Raw genomic sequence first — 19,562 nt, 5'->3', positions numbered from 1 at the left:
AGTTGATAGAACCTTTAATTTTGGGTCCAAATTTTAATAGATTTCAGTATAGGAATTTAAATCCAATTTTTTTACCACAAGAACAATCTTCTAACTACCTTATCACTACGAAACTATTATTCTAATTAAGTTTTTTTATGTAATAATTAGGTACTTACAACAACAATAACGTTGCAAATACACCCTAAAAGCAAATCCCAACAAGCCACGTTTCGTTTTCTTTCTTTGTTTTTATACAATCTTGGAAAATTAAAAGGCAAAAGGTGAAATAAAGTGACCCGTCGAAGACTATAACATAAGCAAGCGTCAAGATTCAAAGGGCTCCCCGAACAAACATGTCGGACTAATACTAAACTTACGTCGTTTCCCATGATGACGAGCATGTGGTGACGTGGTTGCATGTTACGTGTAATCAGAGCGTCACTAGTGGTCATATCATATATTTTTCCAACACGCTCATTATATTACTCAATATTTCAACACAAATTCTCGGACATGCCAGGAATCGAAGGCACTAAACATTCGTTGAATCAATTGTGAAAGTTCCTTGAATTTTACAGCAAGATTCAAGACCCCCAACAAATACCCTAAACCTGTAGCTGTATGTGTGTGTGTGTATTGCTACTTCATCGGATTATATATTGTTCTTCTCCCTAGCTTGTTAACAATATACTTATTTCAGCAATCTGCAGGTTCTTGATTCTTTACATCAACTTATCTGAATCTATAAACATGGATGCTCATACCCTTAACAAGCAAAAGGTACTGAATTTGATCTATATAAACGCGGTTATGATTTATGGGTTTAACGGAGGGAATTAAATTCTGAACTTAGCATAATCCTTACGCATTTCTACACGCACTCTCACCACTTTCCTTGGACGTAGCATAATCCTATCCCATTTCTGCATGCACCATCATCGCTTGAGTTAACCCCCACGGACTCTTCGTGACCTAGGGTTGAATAATTTATGAGATCGTTTGATGATTTTGCTTTTGTATTATGGTTGATGATCGTGATCAGGTTGTAGACAGTGTTCAAGAAGACTTGCAACGTTTGAGGAAAGAGAATGAAATCCTAAGATTCCTGCTTCAACACTTGACCACCAAGCGCTCAACACTTGAGCTGCAGCAGCTGCGCCAAATGCATATCCAACAACAACCGTGTGATCATCGACATATCATGACCACGAATATCAACAGCGCGATTACGAGCAAGAGACAGAGAACTGATGAGCATCCCGATCAGTTTCCGGCATCCCACAATAAGACATCACAGGTCCTCGTGAAAACCGATTCTAAAGACAACAGCCTTGTAAGTCAAGTCCTCCCTTATAAAGTAGAAAATTAGACTAATTAGATATAAACCTAAAAGCATTAGGTTTATTTATTAATATTAATTGTGAATTTAATTCAACGAAATTAATTAGATTGTGAAAGATGGATATCAATGGAGGAAATATGGACAGAAGGTCACCAAAGACAACCCTTCATCCCCTCGAGCTTATTTCAGGTGTTCCTTCGCTCCTCGATGCCCTGTCAAAAAGAAGGTCCGTATAAATGAACCATTTGCCCAAAGAAATTAAGTTTTTTTTTTAATTAATTTGCAAATGAATTCACTAATATTTTTTTCTTTTAGCTAAACTTGTTTATCCTGTGTTTTCCGCTGCCTGAAATTTAGGTACAGAGGTGCATAGAGGATGATTCCATCCTCGTGGCGACATACGAAGGAGAGCACAACCATGACGCCATCAATGATTCTGTACCATTTGGACAATTTTCATGTTCACATAAGAACATAATTGTGCCCGTTAATTTTCCTTCAAGTGGTATCGGAACTAATAATGACGTGATTAATATAAGTCCCTCTCTGCCGGAGCCTGTAACGCTCGATCTTAGTCTCTCGGGATCCAGTAATCAAGAAAATGGAGGATTGGGAAGCCCTCAAAGCATGGTTAGCCCCGGAAGAGTTGAGGATTACGTTGCTTCGTTAACCAAGGATCCTAATTTCACACAAACTTTAGCTGCCGCAGTTGCACGTTCGATTGCAAGACCTGCAAATAGATCAAATTCATAGATTGGAGCGGATAACTCCTTATAGTCAAGATACGTAGAAGAAAGAAATGAAGCAAATTTGTCCAACTTGACGGTCGAAGACGGACAACGCATTAATAAAGCTTATCATTTAAAATTCCCATGAAATGATGAGTTTCCTTCGTGTCTTATCTCCTTCGATCACCTCAAAATGAAAAATCATTCATCTTTACTTTTCAACATATACTGTATTTTGTAAGTTATCTGCTGTAATTCAACCATAATTATTAATTAAACGAGCTAGTATTAATATTCAAAGCCTTGCAATTTAAGTGGTTGAGTATTTATTCATTCATCCAAGGTCCTGTTTTCAATTCCGCGCTACCCCTAGAGTCTCAAACTTGAACACGTGTGCCCAGAGTGACATGAGTGGTTGGTGCTATACGTCTTGGAAAATTGGACTAGGGATTTGAATATATCACAGCCATTTTCACCATGTCATTATCCATTTAGTTGAATAATAATACCAACCCAAGGTTGTAGACAATAAGCACAATTGACTGGAGCTTCAAGACAAAGACCAAAAACCTACCAGAAAAGCATAGCTCCGGTCTTTGTCCTTTCCTCTATGCCAAGAGTCCTTGGGAGGGAGAGCAAATAGTAGTTTTTCTGCATCCCATTCGATTGTCTTTGTTCGTATGAGATTTTCTAGTATGTTTCGATGTATCCTATTCACCGGAATTTTAGCCGTTAAATCTTATGGTAAAAATCCTAACATATAAGATACATTAGAGCATATGCTCCGATGTTTGTCATTCATATGGCCCATTCTCAAAAAATTTAGATTATATTGCCTTTTTCTATTCCCTTGTATCAAAGATTTACATCCCTACAACTAAAATTAGGGATGGGAAAAGCCGAAAAGGAAACCTAAAAAGCTAGCTACTGTGTATATTTATACAACAAAATTCTTCATTCATATGGTACAAGTAGCTTGTTGAACCCGACTCCGTATACACTCCAGCATCTCTGCTCCAGAAAACATTAAACCGAATTAACGGAAACAACGATGAAATCACAAGAGACGGATCAGAAGTTCCCAAAAACAATATTAGAGGACGAAATGAGCTTACTACTTAAAGTGACTTCTCCCTTCTGTACACCACCGGCTTTACTTTAAAATGAAGACGAAAACATTCTTCTGCACGTCACCAGAATTGGATGTCTCAGCCGTATTTGTGTTCACGATCCTCTGAACCTTTCAACGGATTTAATCCACGGAGTGAAAAAATATATCCACCGGAGAACAGCTTTGGTTGCGAAAGGGAACAAAGGTGATATGTATCATTACGACTTAATGCTGGCACTCGTACTGGTTCTGTATCAAGAGCTCGGACTCTTTTTTGGAAAGATTTCCCGCTTTCATCTTCTCATTTTCCGCCTCCTTGAGTGCTTTCTTCTTTTCAAATTCAAGCTGCTTACAGTTTTCCTCATGCGCTCGGACAAACAACTTCACAAAGTTGAATAGAGTAGATACAACTGCATGACAAATTTCAAAAATCAATCCGAAAATACGATAATGCAGTTAAAGAGTAAATGTTGTCCGTGAAATCACATTACTTCATTCTTAGCATCTAGTCAGAGGATCAATAAACAGTTTGCATGTTCCTAAGAATGCGCGACACTCAACGCAGAGGGTATAGACCAAGACTACTTCTGAATCGTCACAGAATATTTATGGATGAAAAGAATTACCTACGGTTCATAGAAAATCAGAAACACAACAAAGTTAGAAAAAATGTACCTTGCTCAAACGGGCAACGAGCAGGATCTTCCCCAAAATAAAGAGCTAATGCATCTGCATTTCTCCCCTGAAGACAACCACGTTGAAGGTAAGTTTAACAATGTTTCTCTTAAGATGTCACAAGCAAATCCAACAGCTTAAAAAAATTGAGACATACCACAGTAGAATAAAGTGACGCCAACGACCTCACTTCGGCTTCAGCATGACCAAGGAACTCCTTTAGCGTCTGAACATTTCTCAGTAGATAAATTAAATTAGCATCAAAATAGATCTACCAAAAACAGGATGAAATCACAAGCACATTATGATCTTTGTACAACAACTTGAATGAGAGGCAGTTGTTGAACTTTGCCATCGGTGATCAAGTGTTTATTATGATGGTCTTTAAGTTTTATATGTGAGCCAACTATGTCATCTAATATAGTTTCTGCAAGCCAAATGTGCCAAATAGTTTATGTATGTCACCTTGCAAAACGTTTCTGACACAGGACCATCATTTTCGGAGGCAGTCAACTCTTGCACAACCTTCTCTAGCCCTTTACTAATGGCTTGCATTTCCTCTGCCAAATATTTCAATTGTACCTACATCATAATTAAAATTTAGCTCATTCGCACCAAATGTATAAAAGTTCACTTTACCTACAAGAATTAAGGGAGAAAGAAAAAAAAAGGAAACATAATACCTTTGTTGAAGCCTCCAAACTAACTAGGTCTTTCGGAAAATCAAGAAGTTCTGGCAGCTTCTCCGCAAGCACCTGTGGTTTGTTGGAGAGGAATTTTATAGAATTGTCAAAGTTAAAAATTATACACTTGTAGAACAACTCCATCTATAAGATCAGTTTGGGACTTAACCAAATGAACGTTTTCTATATTGCTTAAACTTCTCCAGATCAACGTGTACCAAGTGAAGGAGAAAAGTTCCACAAAAGATTAAAAGAATGGACTAAAAGGCTTTAAAGAAATCACCTTACAGAGGTAATGCATGAGAGTCATCTTGTTATTACGGGCTCGTGTATCAGTGAGCTTAAGGAGACTATCCAATCGAAATCCAATAGCAGAACCTACAGGTATAATTAAAAAGACTAAGAACAAAATTAATCAACGCAAAACAAGGAAAAATGAGCTTATTTTATAACATTTTTGCAACAATTACACATCTGCCCAACCCTAACTTGCAACTTTGTTTCATTTATCACACCATAGTCGATGTATGCAGTGATTCACCACGTCTTCAAATCATATACATCATAATGATGTATTAACACAAAATGGTAACCAACAAAATCCACTCACCTCTTGCAGTCCCATGATTCAAGGCATTACCCAAAGAAAGAATGGTTTGCATGATCCTTTTCAGCTTTTCCGAACTTCTGATCTGATAAGCACGTTAGTGGAAATAGATTAAGAGGTGAACTTATCAATCACAGATGAAAACATAAGTACTCAAAAATGAAAAGTTGCTTGCCTCATCAGCCACTGAATTGACGGTGTTCAAATTCCTTCTGAGATCGAAAACCTAACAAATTGCAACACCATGGACACGTGAATAACATGAAGCACAACAGAAACAGAAAGCATTGGGAAATAATACAGTCCCCTCACCTGGGTATGGAATTGTATTTTAAATGAGAAAACTCTAAGCTTGGGCTCTACCCGTGGAACTTTCATTAGTTCAAGGAAAAACTGTCATAAAATGCACAAAGTAATTAATCAAAGCATAAAATGTAGAGAGACACCGGGAGATGGGAGTTAAGATTCTTATCAAGGTGATTTCTCCCAAAGAGTTCAGTACTAATACAAAACTAAGACTAAATTCAAAGAGCATCTTAAGAGTTATGCAGTTGACACCAAAATATATTTTATTTCAGCCGAACGGTAAGCAACAAGAAGCTAGCATATAATTAAATGAGCAGAATTATAAAGACAGCACTTGCCTTGCTGTCAACAAAATGAATTCTCAATTGAAAAGAAAGGAGAGGTAAGGGAAAGATGGAAAACGTAAAATCCACTCACCTGTTCACATTTTCCCAAGTTTTCCTTGTCTCCATTGTAACCCTGAGCACCAAAGCATGATTTGTTACTCAGAAAACAGAAGCCTTGTATACTTATTGTAAGCAATTTGAAGTAAAAATAACAAGGGAATTTTATAGAAGCTCTCACAGTGGCATGAAGCAGAAGATTACAACGAGATAAGAGTACCTTGAGTAATTCCATCTCTTCTTTTGTTGGACAAAATTTTATGAGGTTCTCAACCTGATCAATATCTAATGCAGAATCGTCCAAGGCAAGCACTGAACTCTGAAAGATGTCAGTAGGAAAGAAAAGGAACAAATTAGACAAGCTATCATTAATGTAGGAACTTCTGTACTAAGATCATTGCACCCAACATCCAAAAATCAGAACACCAGTTGATATCATGCATCTTTTCAGCAAAGAAACAGTCACTACTTGCTAGTATTTGAAGTTTTTAAATTGTAACTTAATCAGTATTTAACTCCCATTTATTTGTTTATAGAACCACAGACTAACTCAAACTGTTGAGGATATACAAGATAACATGTCCATTTAGGTTTAGCTTACCATCAAATCAGGCAAAGGGATTTTAACTTTAGTAAGCATTATTTCGCAATTATATGCCCGCCTTAGCTCAATCTGCAAGAACCAGTAAATTTCTCATTACAATTGAGGTGGCAAGGGAAGACTATTCAATTAATTCAATACAAAATAAAAAGGTACAACCAGAAACACGCTAGACAGATCCTCATTTCAAGCCAGTTAACTAGCAATAACACATTTACAAGATTTTTCCAACATGCCAAAAAAGGAGAGCTTGTGCAAGAAATAATAGACTTTATGACCAAGCACAATTGCTATTGGCTCTGTGGAAACATACTATGAAGTTCCACTTGCACATACTGCTGAATTAATAATTTGATCCTTAATATACACAACACATCAAAATGCTCCTTGTAGGACCCGTTGAGGAACATTACTGATGTACACTAGGTCAGGTAAGCCCACCCTGCATTAACAGATCGACACAACTCTAGTTACCCACAAATGAAGTAAAACCAGTATGCAATGCAAATTACCAGCTGAACTTTTTCAGATTTAGGTCCTTTGGCACGACCACCAGATTTTCCTCCTGCATTCCCATTCTCTGAATTTGGAGCAGCCGCAGAAAAAAGACTCTCGAGTTCTTTCATGTCAAACTCTGGAGGCCTGGAGCAGAGTAAACAGATTCAGAATAATAGGGAGCCAATTGTATGAATTTATAGAAACTAATAAATTATTTACAAAAAATGGCATACTTGGTTGCTTCATCAGCTTTTTGTGCTTCAGCCCATAAGCTTCCGTGCATCGCTCTTGTTAATTTTAGCCAATGATAAGGCTTTAGATTGGCCTTTTTAGGTTGAGGCTGATTTCTGGAACTTGGACGCGTGAGGCCCCGTCCCTTCAGACTAAATGGAACACCAGACGGTGGTCCAGGAATTGAAGGAATATTACCATTACTATCCCTGGAGTTGGATGTGGGGGAACCACTAGATTTTGATACCCCATTGGAGTGAGGAGGAGGTGGTACAGGTGGCACAGGTACAGCATTCTGGGATAAGGATTCCTTTGGTGCCAAAGCTGGAGGAGGGGGCGGTGGTGGAGCAGAAGGTGTTACAGTTGAAGTAGAGGCAGGGCCTGAACGTAAAGGAGGTGGAGGAGGTGGAGTGGGGCCAGACGTGACTGCTGAGGAAGCAGAACCAGGGAGTGGAGGGGGAGGGGGAGCTTCAGTGGAGGGTCTATTGACTGTGGATGATGGTGGTCTTCCTGAAAATGGAGGTGGAGGAGGGGGAGGTGGGGTTGAAACTGAGCTCTTGACAGAGGATGACATTCCCTGGAAGGAAGGGGGAGGTGGCGGGGGAGTGGGGGGTGAGACTGATTTCTTGACAGAGGATGATGTTCCTAGAAAGGATGAAGGAGGGGGAGGAGCAAGGGGAGCTGAACTTGAGTTCTTGAGAGAGGATGATGGAGATTCATCCAAGGATGAAGGGAGAGTAGGAGGAGGGGGCGATGAAATTAAATTCTTGCCAGAGAGAGATGGAGATGACCCTGAAAAAGATGGGGGTGGAGGAGGGGGAGGGGGAGCTGAAATTGAGTTCTTGACAGGGGAAGATGGAGATGCCCCTGAAAAATGAGGAGGTGCAGGGGGAGGGGGAATTGAAACTGAGCCCTTGCTGTCAGAGGATGAAGATGTCACTGACTGACTACGAGGTGGAGGTGGAGGTGGAGGGGGAAGAGGAACAGATGCTAACTGACCTTTACCCTGTAATGTAGTTTTAGTGTGCTCGTTAAGCAAAGACTCTGGGGAATTTGAAGTTTGTTGTAGAAGTTCTAGTGGCAGAGGAGAAGGTGGAGTAGCAACAGAAACCTTTTCTACAGTTGCAAGCCCAGAAAATTGCAACGAAGAAGGTGGTGGTGCGGGAAAAGACAACTTACCAGGTTGGACAGATTTAGGTAGAGACCGTAGAGTTAAATCAGGAGCTGATGTGGCATGCGATGGGGGAGATACAGTTTCAGGCTGTCGGATTTGGTCTTCCCTATTATATGTAGCATGATCCTGCAACAGAGCTGTAATGCCAAGAGCTGAGGGTGCACTTTGATATCTTGATATTGGCACAGGCGATCCTTGCAAGGAATTACAAAATGAAACTGGTGCAGATAGGGAACCTTGACGTGCTCGCTGAGATATGATTTTAGAATGGGTAGGGTGTAGGAGAGCAGCTTGTAGGTCTTGGGGTTCAATCTTTTTTCTGATTAAACCGCTGTCTAGAGACGGTTGAATGTTGGTGATAGATAGTTTCCCAAGAGCCATGTATGGAGGACTCTTGATACTATTTTCTGATGCCCTTGGTTCTGTTTTGCGGCATTCGGGAAGTGATTCTACCAACAAGTTGGCTGTCTCTGTAGCATGAGCAGAAGCACTATCATGTCTCCCCTGAGCCATAGATGCGGTACTCTTGATATCAGTTGCTGCTGAATTCACTTCTGATTTAATAACATTTTCTGTTGCCTTTGGTTCTGATTTAACTTTTCCAGGAAGTGATTCTAACAATAAGTTGCCTGTCTCCATGGTATGAGCAGAAGCACCATCATGCTTTCCCTGAGCCACAGATGTGAGACTCCTGACATCATTTTCTATTGATTTAACTTCTGAACGAAGTTTTTCAGGAATTGATTCAAGCGAAAAGCTCCCTGTCTCTGTAGTATAACCAGAAGCACTATCATGTTTCCCCTGAGCCATGAATGTGGGACTATTGATATCATTTTCTGATGACTTCACTTCTGATTTAAGTTTTTCAGGAGTTGAGTCCAGCAACAAGCTGCCTGTTTCTACATTATGCAAAGAAGCACTATCCAGTTTATGAAGAACGCCTGACGAGGCAATCTTCTGGAGCACATGCGTTACATCTGCCTTTGGATCTAGCCAATCTACGTTGCTAAAAATCTCCTGAACTTTTGCAAAAGCTTCCACAGGAAGGCCATCTTTCTCCTCCATACCAGGCAAATCAATAGATATAAGAGAAGATGCAGCATCCATCTCCGAGAAAAGAACCTTCATCCAGATAAAATTATTAACAGTAGTGATAATGATTACCAAGTGCTCCTAAACATGAGTTGAAATTTCACTAAACAAAAAGGAGAACGCAAAGGGTAGATGAGTACCTCTGCTCTGAAATTCTTGGGAAATTGATCCTTAACATTCCATAAGATGTCTATGTCCTCACGATTAAGCATCAAAATATTGGACCTTATAAAGGCCGTATTGAACATGATCCGAAACATCATCTCTTCGCGTTCCAGATCACCATCCAGACTAATACACTCTAGAACCACATCACCTTGGATATGGCAATGTATATCAATTTTAACTAGTTCACAATCTGCCTGCACCAATAAGTTAAGAATTAAAACGAAGTTCAAAGCAAAGCATCAACATATAGATAAAAGAAACCATGACATGCAACTATCCAACTTAAGATAATAGCACATGAGAACAGATTTCCAGCAACTTCCAATAGGGCAGTTAAGAACTTAAGAGTACGGTTGGAAGGGTAAACGATCCAAGCACATGAGAACAAATTACCAACAAAAAGCTCTTCCTTGTTCAGGAAGAGAAAAATACAATCTACACATTACCAAAAGAAAAAACATATAAATGAGAGTAAAATGACTTCAACCACCTGCTTGTAATGTCGTACTAATTTGCTCCTTTTTGGAGTTGAGAACAAAACTTTAGGAGTTCGATCAGCAGCCATAAAAGGGTCCTGTCCATATATTCTAAATATTGGACGGCAACCTCCCTCTCCATCCATATTAGGAATAAATCTAATGATGATGCAGTCCAACGTAAGCGCCCTATCCAGTGGAGGCCATTCTGATCCCACATTTCTTCTTGTTATATACTGCAAATACCTCAGTTGCGAAGGCATGGGATTCAACGGTGACATTAACTGCAAAAGTTCCCTAGGTGCTTGCTTGTAAATCATGTCCAAAGTCTTGTGCTCCTCAGTGTACTGCTTCCTGTAAATCAAGAGTGCAGCCAGCATGAATGCCAATACCAACCAACCACCTCGTTCACAATGCATCAAGAGCACATTATGTTGCCCGAGTGAAAGCCAGCTTTCACTTGACCTCAGGAAGTGGTGGATCGCTTCCATTGTGAGTAGTGCGCAACCTTCGTAGTGGCGAGGATAGTCCATTATCGTCATGTCATACTCAGACAATATGTTGCAAAGCAGGCTTTGGTTTTCTCCATCTCGAAAGTTAAAGACCATGAATGACGCATCAGGAAACTGGTCACGCAGTTGTCCTGCTATGCCTCCTATGTAGACTTTATATTCATCTTCTCCCAAAACGTCGGTGGTAAAACAGCAATCAAAAACTACATGTGTAGAGAAAACAATTACCAACAAGTAAATATACATGGTTTAGATTCTTCTGCAGCGTAAGGGCAAAACTATACACAGAACACGTGAACAAGCCAGCAAATACAAAACAAACTTTTTCCTTCTGAAACATTCATCAGCATTCAACTGTTGAAGGATATACATATTAGGAAGTATATAAAGAACACAAAAATTTGATAAATTCCACATTCATGCATACATTGTATCTGTGCAAAATTTGTACATTACCACACCAAAATAAAGTTTCACAATTTGTGTCTGTGTGCAAACGAAGTAGCGACTTTAGATTCATTTCTTCTTTCAACTTTAGAGCACAATAGTTAATTGCCAGATAAAAAATTCTAGCAATATACGGGAACTTGAAACTTGTCCGGCGTGTGCCCACAAATCAACCCTAAACCCTATTCCCAGGACATATTAAACAGAGCCTCCCCAATGTCTGTATTGGTCAAACTAATGCAGTTCCATTCATGCAGATTCTGTCCAACTAATGCAGTTCACTTCATTCTTTGGAATCCCAAAGGGCACAGTAATATGCATCTCCAAATATAGACATCTTCTCAAATTGCAAACAAGCAGCTCTTAGTTGAGTTTCTAACAACAACACACGAAAAAAAAGGAACAAAAAGAAGGAAAAATACCAGTAACACAACCCACATTCAAGCCATTGCACAAATTTAACAAACATCATCTTCAATAAACCAAATTTGAAAGAAACTAAAGCCCAGAAAAGCATACCATAAACCCTCTCAGATATCTCCAAAAGCCCATCCGGTGGCTTCCGGTAGAAGAACTTCCTAAACAACGCCATTGTTTCTCAAGATCCGAAAACGCCCCTCCAAAAAAGATACCTAAAACCCCTCCAATTCAACCCACATTGCTCCGAAACGCAAAACCCATCTCAGCTCGAATGCCAAAATCACAGAATCCCCAGAGGAATTAAATAACCAAGCCCCATGACAGAGAGAGAGAGAGAGAGAGAGAGAGAGAGAGAGAGAGTGAATGTTGAGGAACCAGAAGGAATGGATTTTGCTGGGTTTCTACGGAAAGTGCTTCTGAGAGACTTAGCTTTCACATTCACACACTTATTTGTTGTGTGCATCAGAGAGGGAGAGAGAGAGAGAGAAAGACTTAGCTTTCAATCAACAATGGGGTATCTTCTTCTTCCTACATTGTATCAGAAAAATGTAGAGAGAGAAAGAGAGAGGGAGAGGAGAGGAGAGAGAAAGAAGTCGGATATGGCGTTAATTTTTTGGTTGAGGAAAGAGGGGGATCTGGGTTTTGTCTCTGTCTCTGTCTCTGTCTCCGTGTGCTTCTGCGTCTAACGGGTTTAGGGGAGAGAAAGGACGCGATTAGAAAAGAACGACGATTATTTTGATTGCTTTGATGGCACATCATCGCACGTGTGTTGTCGACACAAGTCACATTGCTCATCGTTAGTCTCTGAATAGTACTTGTGTTTGTGCATCGGACTCTCACGCGCCTCAATGGTAACATTTTTAATATTTTTTACTATTAAAAATCCAACGGTTCAAATTATTAACAGTCCTCAAAACGCCACGTGTCCAAACCATTGGAAATCATAAGTGACCTACTGCAATAGAGCCCACTGCTAAATCAATGTATTAATTTCGAACTCTTCTCCCTCTCCTTTAAAAAAAAACAAAACAAAAAATTAAGTCATTGAACTTTACTAGCATGCCGTCTATTTTATTTTGTTAATGAATTAATATCTTATATTCCTTGATTATGTAGTAATGCAAAGTACTTATAATGGAGGTGTACATTACATGCAATATAGATGAGTATTATCAATTTGGATTGGTTTATTTTCTTAGTTCAAATGATAGAAGATGAAGAAAAATGCTAGCAATTTTCTCATTTGGATCTTCTCGATTTTCATTTATCATATAATGTTGTTTGATAATCAGAATCATCTATTTTCTAAAACACCATTTAAATATCATCTATACAAAATATTAACTAAATCATAAATCATTTAGTCGTTTAATTGTTATCGAATAAATAGACGAACCATGTTTATCATTAAACACTAAAGTTTTGACGATGCTAATTGAACAGTTAAATGATTCTAAGTTGGTTTGTTTTTTGCTTAATTGATCTTTAAAGGGTTATCTTGAAAGTAGATTGTTTAGATTATCAAGCAGCGTTACAAAATGAGTAAGAGAGCCAAAAAGGTAAAACAATAAGTTATAAGTAGAAAATTGCTAGCATTCCGTCAAAATAAATGCCTAACAATGAAGATCATACATTCTAAATCTGCAATTTGTTTCTTAACCGTTTGAGATGAATTTCAAATTTGCATTTTTGGTGAAAATATGAATTTCAAATGACTGAAAGCACTTTTGGTGAAAATATTTTTGGAATCAACGCTTAGTAAAAATACAAGTAAATTCTGTAAAAGCACTTAAAGTGCTTTATGCAAGTGCTTCTTTCAAGAAGCACCATAACTAGTGTTTCTTTCAAGAAGCACTTTAAGTGTTTTTGGAACCAAAAAACATTTTCTCTAAAAGCGATTTTAGTCATTTTAAAAGCACATCCAAACGAGCTCGTAGTTTCTTTTGTTTTTCTTAACCGTTTGAGAAGAATTTCAAATTTGCATTTTTCAACGTTTGTAACTTATTATTGTTAAATAAACTGATGTAAAACAAAATTTAGTAATTCTATGAAAATTAATTCAATTATGAGGAACTGTAATACAATTAAAAATTAACCTCGAAAATAAGTATACCAGATATGTCAAGCATAAAAAAGTTTCAACTATTTGTCATTAACAATAACAACAAGAAAGGCCACTGTATAGATCTAGAACGTCATTGTGCTCTATTTTGCACCAAGTATTCGTTAGCTCAAAGTATTTCATGTATTTTCTTAAAGTCTCTGTCCAAATAGGTCTTCCTCTACCTTTTTTTACTAAATTTCTATCTCATAATCGCATTTTCTAATCGGAGCATATGTATATTCGTTTCACATATCAAAATCACCTTAATCGGTTTCTTTTCGTTTTATCTTCAATTGTGTCCAGTCTTACTTTACCTCGAAAATCCTCGCCTACCTTAATCATTTTTCTTTTAACTACAACTAATTGCCATTGACCAAAAAAAAAAAAATGGAAATTTTTTACTAATAAAAAAAACGGTTTTGGACAATTGGACGTCCACATTCCGACCAGAATCCGTAAATTTGCATATAGATTCTTAGAACTTTATGGTGACCGATTCGCAGTGGGAATTTATATATTGTCCTTACTGATTGGAATTTAAATAAACAAAACTAAGACAAGTAACCAAATAATAGAGGGGCACTCTGTTTATTATTTCCATTATTATTGGTTGGTCGTATGTCGGTATCACCACGATTGGCGCAATAGCTCAAGACCTAATTAGTGAACCAATTATTTGTATTTTTTAACATGTCGTCCTCTGCTATTTAGTACTACAGTATAGTAGTATTTATCTTCATTTGGAAGTGAGAAGTCACCCATTGTGTGGTTTAGCCGAACTCCTTATCTTCTTAGTGTAAAAATATATCGATGTACTAAAAGAAAAAATGTAGTCATTTTCATTCATTTCTTTTGTTCTAAGTGGTTTATGAAGTGTTAGGTCATAACTCATAAGGTGTAGTATATTCACGAAGAAATACTTATGTGAAACGGGAACATTCAAGTAGCGGTGTCCAAAATTATTCGTGTGATGTTATAGCAAAAAAGTTAAAATATGTGGTGTTGTGTTATTGATCCAATATGCTATATTGGCGGCCCAAAACATAGGTGAATTATTTTTCTAAATCCTAGTACTGGTTTGGTACTGATGTGTTTTTATAAAAAGTGGGTATAAAAAAAATTGAGCTCAAACAAGTGTTTGGTAAACACTTAAAAACAACTTATTTTCACAATTTTTTTATTAAAATAAGCTGAAAACGTGGAGCAGCAAAAATGAAATTATTCTCACAGCACATCAAAAACAGTTTTTTTCAAAGCACAGCAATATCAAACCAACCCCTAATCTAATGTTGTAGATTTTGCACTACTAAACTTTTATTTTAGTTATACTTATTTCCTAATATTTGATACCAACTTGAAACAATTTGACAAAAATAAAAAAATTAAGATTTTATACTATTCAGTTTTCAAAATTGAGGATGCTTGTTTGAGACTGTTTTTGTAAGCATTGAAAAATGCTTCTTGACAATTAAAAGTATTTATCGCCATGTTTTGTTGAAAAAAAAAATTAAGAGTATTTATGAGTTATAAAAACATTTTATATAGAATTACCTAATAATTTATTGTTCACAAAGTACTTTTAGGAAGCGCTTAAAATTTTAAGGCTCGTTTGAAAGTACTTGTATTTTTGGAATCAATTCTTAATAAAAATGTACGTAAAATTTGAAAAAACGTTTCAAGTATTTTCTGAACCTAAATATATTTTCTCTAAAAGACTTCCAATTATTTTAAAAATATTTTCTAACGAATCCATGTGCTACCAATATTTATTTATATAAAAAAAGCACTTGTTGAATAGAATTGCTTCTATATCAAGAAAGTATCGTGATTGAGACGTGGATGAATGGTTGTGGAGGCTGTATCATATAGTTAATTAACTAAATGTTTCAAATCATGAGGTGGATTTTGTACTTTTGGAATTGTTTTCAAAGGAAAGGGCTTTGATCCCTTCCTCATAATTCATTAAATTAGTGGATTTATGTTATTGAAATTTGATCAAACGGCTGAAGTTATTATAACTTTTAAAGTAAGCTCCTGTTTATAATCGTTGAATTAAATTTCAATGGTACGAATCCACTGATTTTGTAGATTAAGAAGAAGAGATGTGTTGAGGATCCTTTCCGTTTTCAAACATGGGAAGCATCATTTCATATTGTTTAATCACAATAATTCCAATTAACTTAAAAAAAAGTACAATTCAAATTTCAATTTCCCAATTTCATAATTCCCGAAATTACCAATTTTATTATCGGAATTGGAAATTTCATAAACCCTAGGGATTTGTGCAGCCTCCTGACGCTCCCAGGCGCCATTGATGAGCTTCCCTCCATTTTTTTCCACAATTTGAATCTCTCTCTGTCTCTCTCCTCACTTTCTCTCTCTACACACTGTCACCGGCTCATCGCATTTAACTCCGATGAGGAAGAAGAAGAAGGACGATCACGATCCCTTCTTTAAAACCCTAAACATTCTCTGCCCTTTCCGTTACTCCAAGACCCGCCACATCCGCATCGCGGACATACTCGTTGATGAAGAATTGGGATCCGAAACCGGCGGCTACGATTGCGCCGGAGACTTCAATATGGATAGACACCCACAACGCCTCCCCGAGGACGACGGATTCACGGCCTTACAGTGCTCGTCCCCGCTTTATATTATTTCCCGATGGTTGTCGACTCTGAAGCGAGGCAAACGGAGGCGATGCGGCGTCGTATGGAGCCAGAAGAGACCGAAAGAGGTCGCGAAGACGGAGAGGGAGACTGGCGACGACGAGTCAACGCACGTCACCGGTTCGACGAATGGATTGAACGGCGGTGGCGGGGAAACAGAATCAAGTAAGCAAATCAAAAAATCGAATTTCTTGAATTAAATTATCGAATTTTTGAAGATTTTTGTACTAATTATTGAACTTTGTAAAATCCAGGACAGATTGTGAAGGATACGAGCTCATTCAATTTGGGAGTTGCGTGCGGTTTGGTGTATCTGATCGTCACCGGTAAAAATGAACTTGCAAAGACGGCGGAGTTGCGGGCGGAGATGGAGCAGTTGCTTCAAAATGCAAAAGAGGAAAAGCAGAGCAAGAATTCGCGTTTCGGTTCCAGGGCGGTGGAGTCGAATGAGATGAATTTTGCTTCTTCCACCACCGATCTCCAACAGGCTTCGAGTTCGAGCTCTGGGAGCCGGTTTTCACTTCAATCTGGCCTGGTCCGTGAAGTGTGCTCGGAATTTGTTAGAAATGGAAGAGGAGAAGGAGAAAGGGATGAATGCGTGGAGGGAATGGATCAACTCGAGGCGGAGCTTGAAGCGGAGTTGGAACGATTGCAGCTGCATTTGGAATTGGATTCAGAAAATCATTCATCCAATTCTAACTACACGCAGCAACAAAGATTAAACGTATGGAGAGATTTTAATTATAATTTTGTTTAAACTCATGTTTTGATTGATTAATCTTGTGAAATGAAATACTTGAATGTGAAAAATGGCAGGCTGTCCACGACACAGCTCATGGAACAGGCGACGATATCTCAGATTTTGGAGAAGAAATCGAGGCACATGGAGCAGAACCAGCAGATTATAACGAAATCCCCTGTGACTACGGAGTTCCTGCACTCGAACTGGAGAGAAGGCTGCACGAACTGCTGGAAGCGAGGCAGGAAGAACGGATAAAGGAACTTGAAGTTGCATTGGAGTACACGAAGCGCAAGCTTCATGAGAAGGAAATGGAGGCTTCGTGGTGGAGACAAAACGCATCCGCAGCACTCACATCGTACCACCATCAAGATCCTTCATCGTCGGGTGCTTCCCAGCACAGTTCGGAGAGTACATTTCACTTGTTTAGGTGAGAAAACCAAGCTGTACAGTGGCTTTAGACAAGCTTCATGAATGTAACGTCACTTTTATTTTCTGTGTAATTTTACGGGGTACGTTATTTATCTGTGATTAAACTGTAAACCCAATCAATTGCTTCCAGAAACAGTAAGGATACCGAGGGCATTAGTAGCAAAGGGTGAGGCTGAATAAAACGGTTTGTGATTACCATTACATGTGAGTCTTCTTAGCGACAGCGGAAACATCACGCCAAATGGTGATTTGAGGCTTACCACGGATGAAGAATCGCTCAGCCAGGTGAGACCAAGAGGCTGTGTTTAGATTAGTTCCTGAAAGTCTTCATTTGCCCCAAAAACTACTTTTTCTCGATACATTTTCTTCGGACACAAGCAATCAACTTTGTGCTTTTTGTGTGATTCTGTTGAAGATTGGTTTGCAGAGGACATTGGGGTACCTCTTCTCTACTTGCTGCTTCAGCAGGCATCAGTCCTCCTTTGAAGTAGTTGCTTGGGCTGCAAGTGTTCTAAAAGTCTCCGCCTAGCGTTGCTTAGGGCTCGTCTAGAGGGTGTTTAGACCTGCTTAGGCTCTCATCTAGACTGCCTAGATCTGCTGAGGTTGCGACTCTCAACTAAAGAGAAAATAAATAACTTCCATTTTGCATTTCATTTCTTCAATAAATTGTAAGAGATTTGTTGGATACTTGGATAAACAATTATTATATGTTTGTTTCTTATATTTTGAATATGTTTTAATACTTTATGGGCGTGTTTGATTGGCTTCTCTAAGTTCATTGGACTGGCTAGGATACTTAGACTGTGTTTGGTGCAAGTAGGGATCGTGTTTAATGAGACTAAGCTGGACTTGCTGGGATTAAACGCTTCACTAAGAAGCCTTAGTGAGACCCCCTGAAAAGAAAAGGATTGCTAATCTCGTCTCCTACACTTGCTTTGCTACATCTCAAGCTCGTCCAGGACTCCAGTATGCTTCGCATCCTCCTCGTAGCCGTCCGATGATCAACGATGGACCTGCATCGTCGTCGAAACCCAAATCCCCAAAAGACTAGGTATTTGAAAGAATGCTGCTGAAGAAGCGCTGCTGCAAGCACAACGACGCCCAGAAGTGTCCCCAATCCCCGCTTCAATGATGGCACTGCAAGCACAAACCACCACTTCAATGAGGTTGGACCCAAAATCGAACAAATCTAGGCCAACCAAGCTTGCCCATTCAGGATTCCACGCCACCGAACAAAAACTGAAAAACCAAGCTGGATTCTTCGTTTTGCATAATTTTTTTTTGGCAATTAATCGGAAAAAAAAGAGGGAATGGAAGGAGACTGTGGGAAGAAGAGAACGAGGGAGATAAAAGAGAGAAAAATGGACTGATGGAGGCTTCCAGAGGGATGGAGAGTTTTTTTTTAGAATAAAAAAAGGTAGAATTAATTGATTTAATATTATTATATATGAATTAAAAAAAACATAATATTGTAGTTTGATATTATCCTTCTTTTTAGTCTGACATTTCACCAAACGTTTCATTAAGTCAGTCCAGCTTAGTGTAGCCTAAGACAGTCTAGTTTAGTCTTTGAAGCTAGTTCAGTCTGAGATAGTCTAATGCAACAAACGCATCCTATAATTTATATGTCATTCTATTTTGCAATTATGTATCCCAATAATTTTTTTTAATTTTTTAAGTATAAGTAGACACTTGTTTAAATGACATATAACAAATTTAATTAAAACTAAAAAAATTGCCTAGGCGTTGGGCCCTTCCCGCCGCTTGGTTAGCGCTTATGCCTTTTTGAACCTTAATTTTATGTATATATGCTCTTAATTATTTAAGCTACAAATTATTGCAAACACAATGAGTAATCAATTTTATTAGATATAAGTAGTCAATGGATCGTACAGCCGGTTAACAAATCACTCACATCACGTAACCCTGAAAATTTATCTTGCATTGAAGAATTTGAATATTCGAAACACTAGAAGGTCATTTGAAAAAAAATAAAAAAATTAGAGCCCATTTGATGTCATATATGCCATGACATAGACAGTCTTTCTTTATCTCGGATTCACATTAGAGAACCTTTAGCAGTTGGAAGAACATGGATTTAAAATGTGACTTAGCATATAAGCAAACAACACATGTTCATAACACTTTCCCTATCTAATATTATGTTTATGGTGGTACAAAA

General features: G+C 38.2%; 3 protein-coding genes across 6 annotated transcripts; 2 read left to right on the top strand and 1 right to left on the bottom strand.

Moving 5' to 3' along the window:
- The first annotated feature begins 491 nt into the window (after positions 1–491).
- LOC137718689 (probable WRKY transcription factor 40) lies at positions 492–2,412 on the top strand. The gene is made up of 4 exons (XM_068458236.1): positions 492–762; positions 1,025–1,315; positions 1,431–1,550; positions 1,682–2,412. Exons 1-4 carry the CDS (start codon positions 733–735, stop codon positions 2,075–2,077), a joined length of 837 nt encoding a protein of 278 aa, XP_068314337.1. The 5' UTR covers positions 492–732; the 3' UTR covers positions 2,078–2,412.
- A 453-nt stretch (positions 2,413–2,865) lies between these two features.
- Positions 2,866–12,117, bottom strand: LOC137717787 (formin-like protein 18). 2 transcript variants are annotated; one of them, XR_011065824.1, is made up of 18 exons: positions 11,536–12,117; positions 10,072–10,772; positions 9,554–9,775; positions 7,150–9,443; positions 6,931–7,060; positions 6,419–6,490; positions 6,038–6,136; positions 5,852–5,893; positions 5,441–5,521; positions 5,304–5,354; positions 5,132–5,213; positions 4,805–4,899; positions 4,522–4,593; positions 4,304–4,420; positions 3,996–4,064; positions 3,839–3,905; positions 3,168–3,573; positions 2,866–3,063 (listed from the first exon to the last, which is right to left on the bottom strand). XR_011065824.1 is itself a non-coding variant. In XM_068457275.1 (17 exons), the coding sequence occupies exons 1-17, from the start codon at positions 11,606–11,608 to the stop codon at positions 3,389–3,391; spliced, it is 4,452 nt and encodes a 1,483-aa protein (XP_068313376.1). In that variant the 5' UTR covers positions 11,609–12,117; the 3' UTR covers positions 2,866–3,388. The 2 variants fall into 2 exon arrangements, 1 of the variants encoding a protein (XP_068313376.1); XM_068457275.1 differs by having other exon boundaries at positions 2,866–3,573.
- A 3,599-nt stretch (positions 12,118–15,716) lies between these two features.
- Positions 15,717–18,101, top strand: LOC137718219 (protein POLAR-like 1). Of its 3 annotated transcripts, none has more exons than XR_011065860.1 (5): positions 15,717–16,374; positions 16,464–16,933; positions 17,026–17,378; positions 17,511–17,665; positions 17,808–18,101. XR_011065860.1 is itself a non-coding variant. In XM_068457724.1 (4 exons), exons 1-4 carry the CDS (start codon positions 15,957–15,959, stop codon positions 17,548–17,550), a joined length of 1,281 nt encoding a protein of 426 aa, XP_068313825.1. In that variant the 5' UTR covers positions 15,717–15,956; the 3' UTR covers positions 17,551–18,101. The 3 variants fall into 3 exon arrangements, 1 of the variants encoding a protein (XP_068313825.1); XR_011065859.1 differs by having other exon boundaries at positions 17,796–18,101; XM_068457724.1 differs by having other exon boundaries at positions 17,511–18,101.
- Positions 18,102–19,562: the final 1,461 nt, after the last annotated feature.

Source organism: Pyrus communis, chromosome 15 (genome assembly GCF_963583255.1).
Source record: "Pyrus communis chromosome 15, drPyrComm1.1, whole genome shotgun sequence".
Lineage (NCBI taxonomy): Eukaryota > Viridiplantae > Streptophyta > Magnoliopsida > Rosales > Rosaceae > Pyrus > Pyrus communis.
The sequence above is the reverse complement of the archived record's forward strand: the minus strand, read 5'-3'. Positions and strand labels throughout refer to the sequence as shown.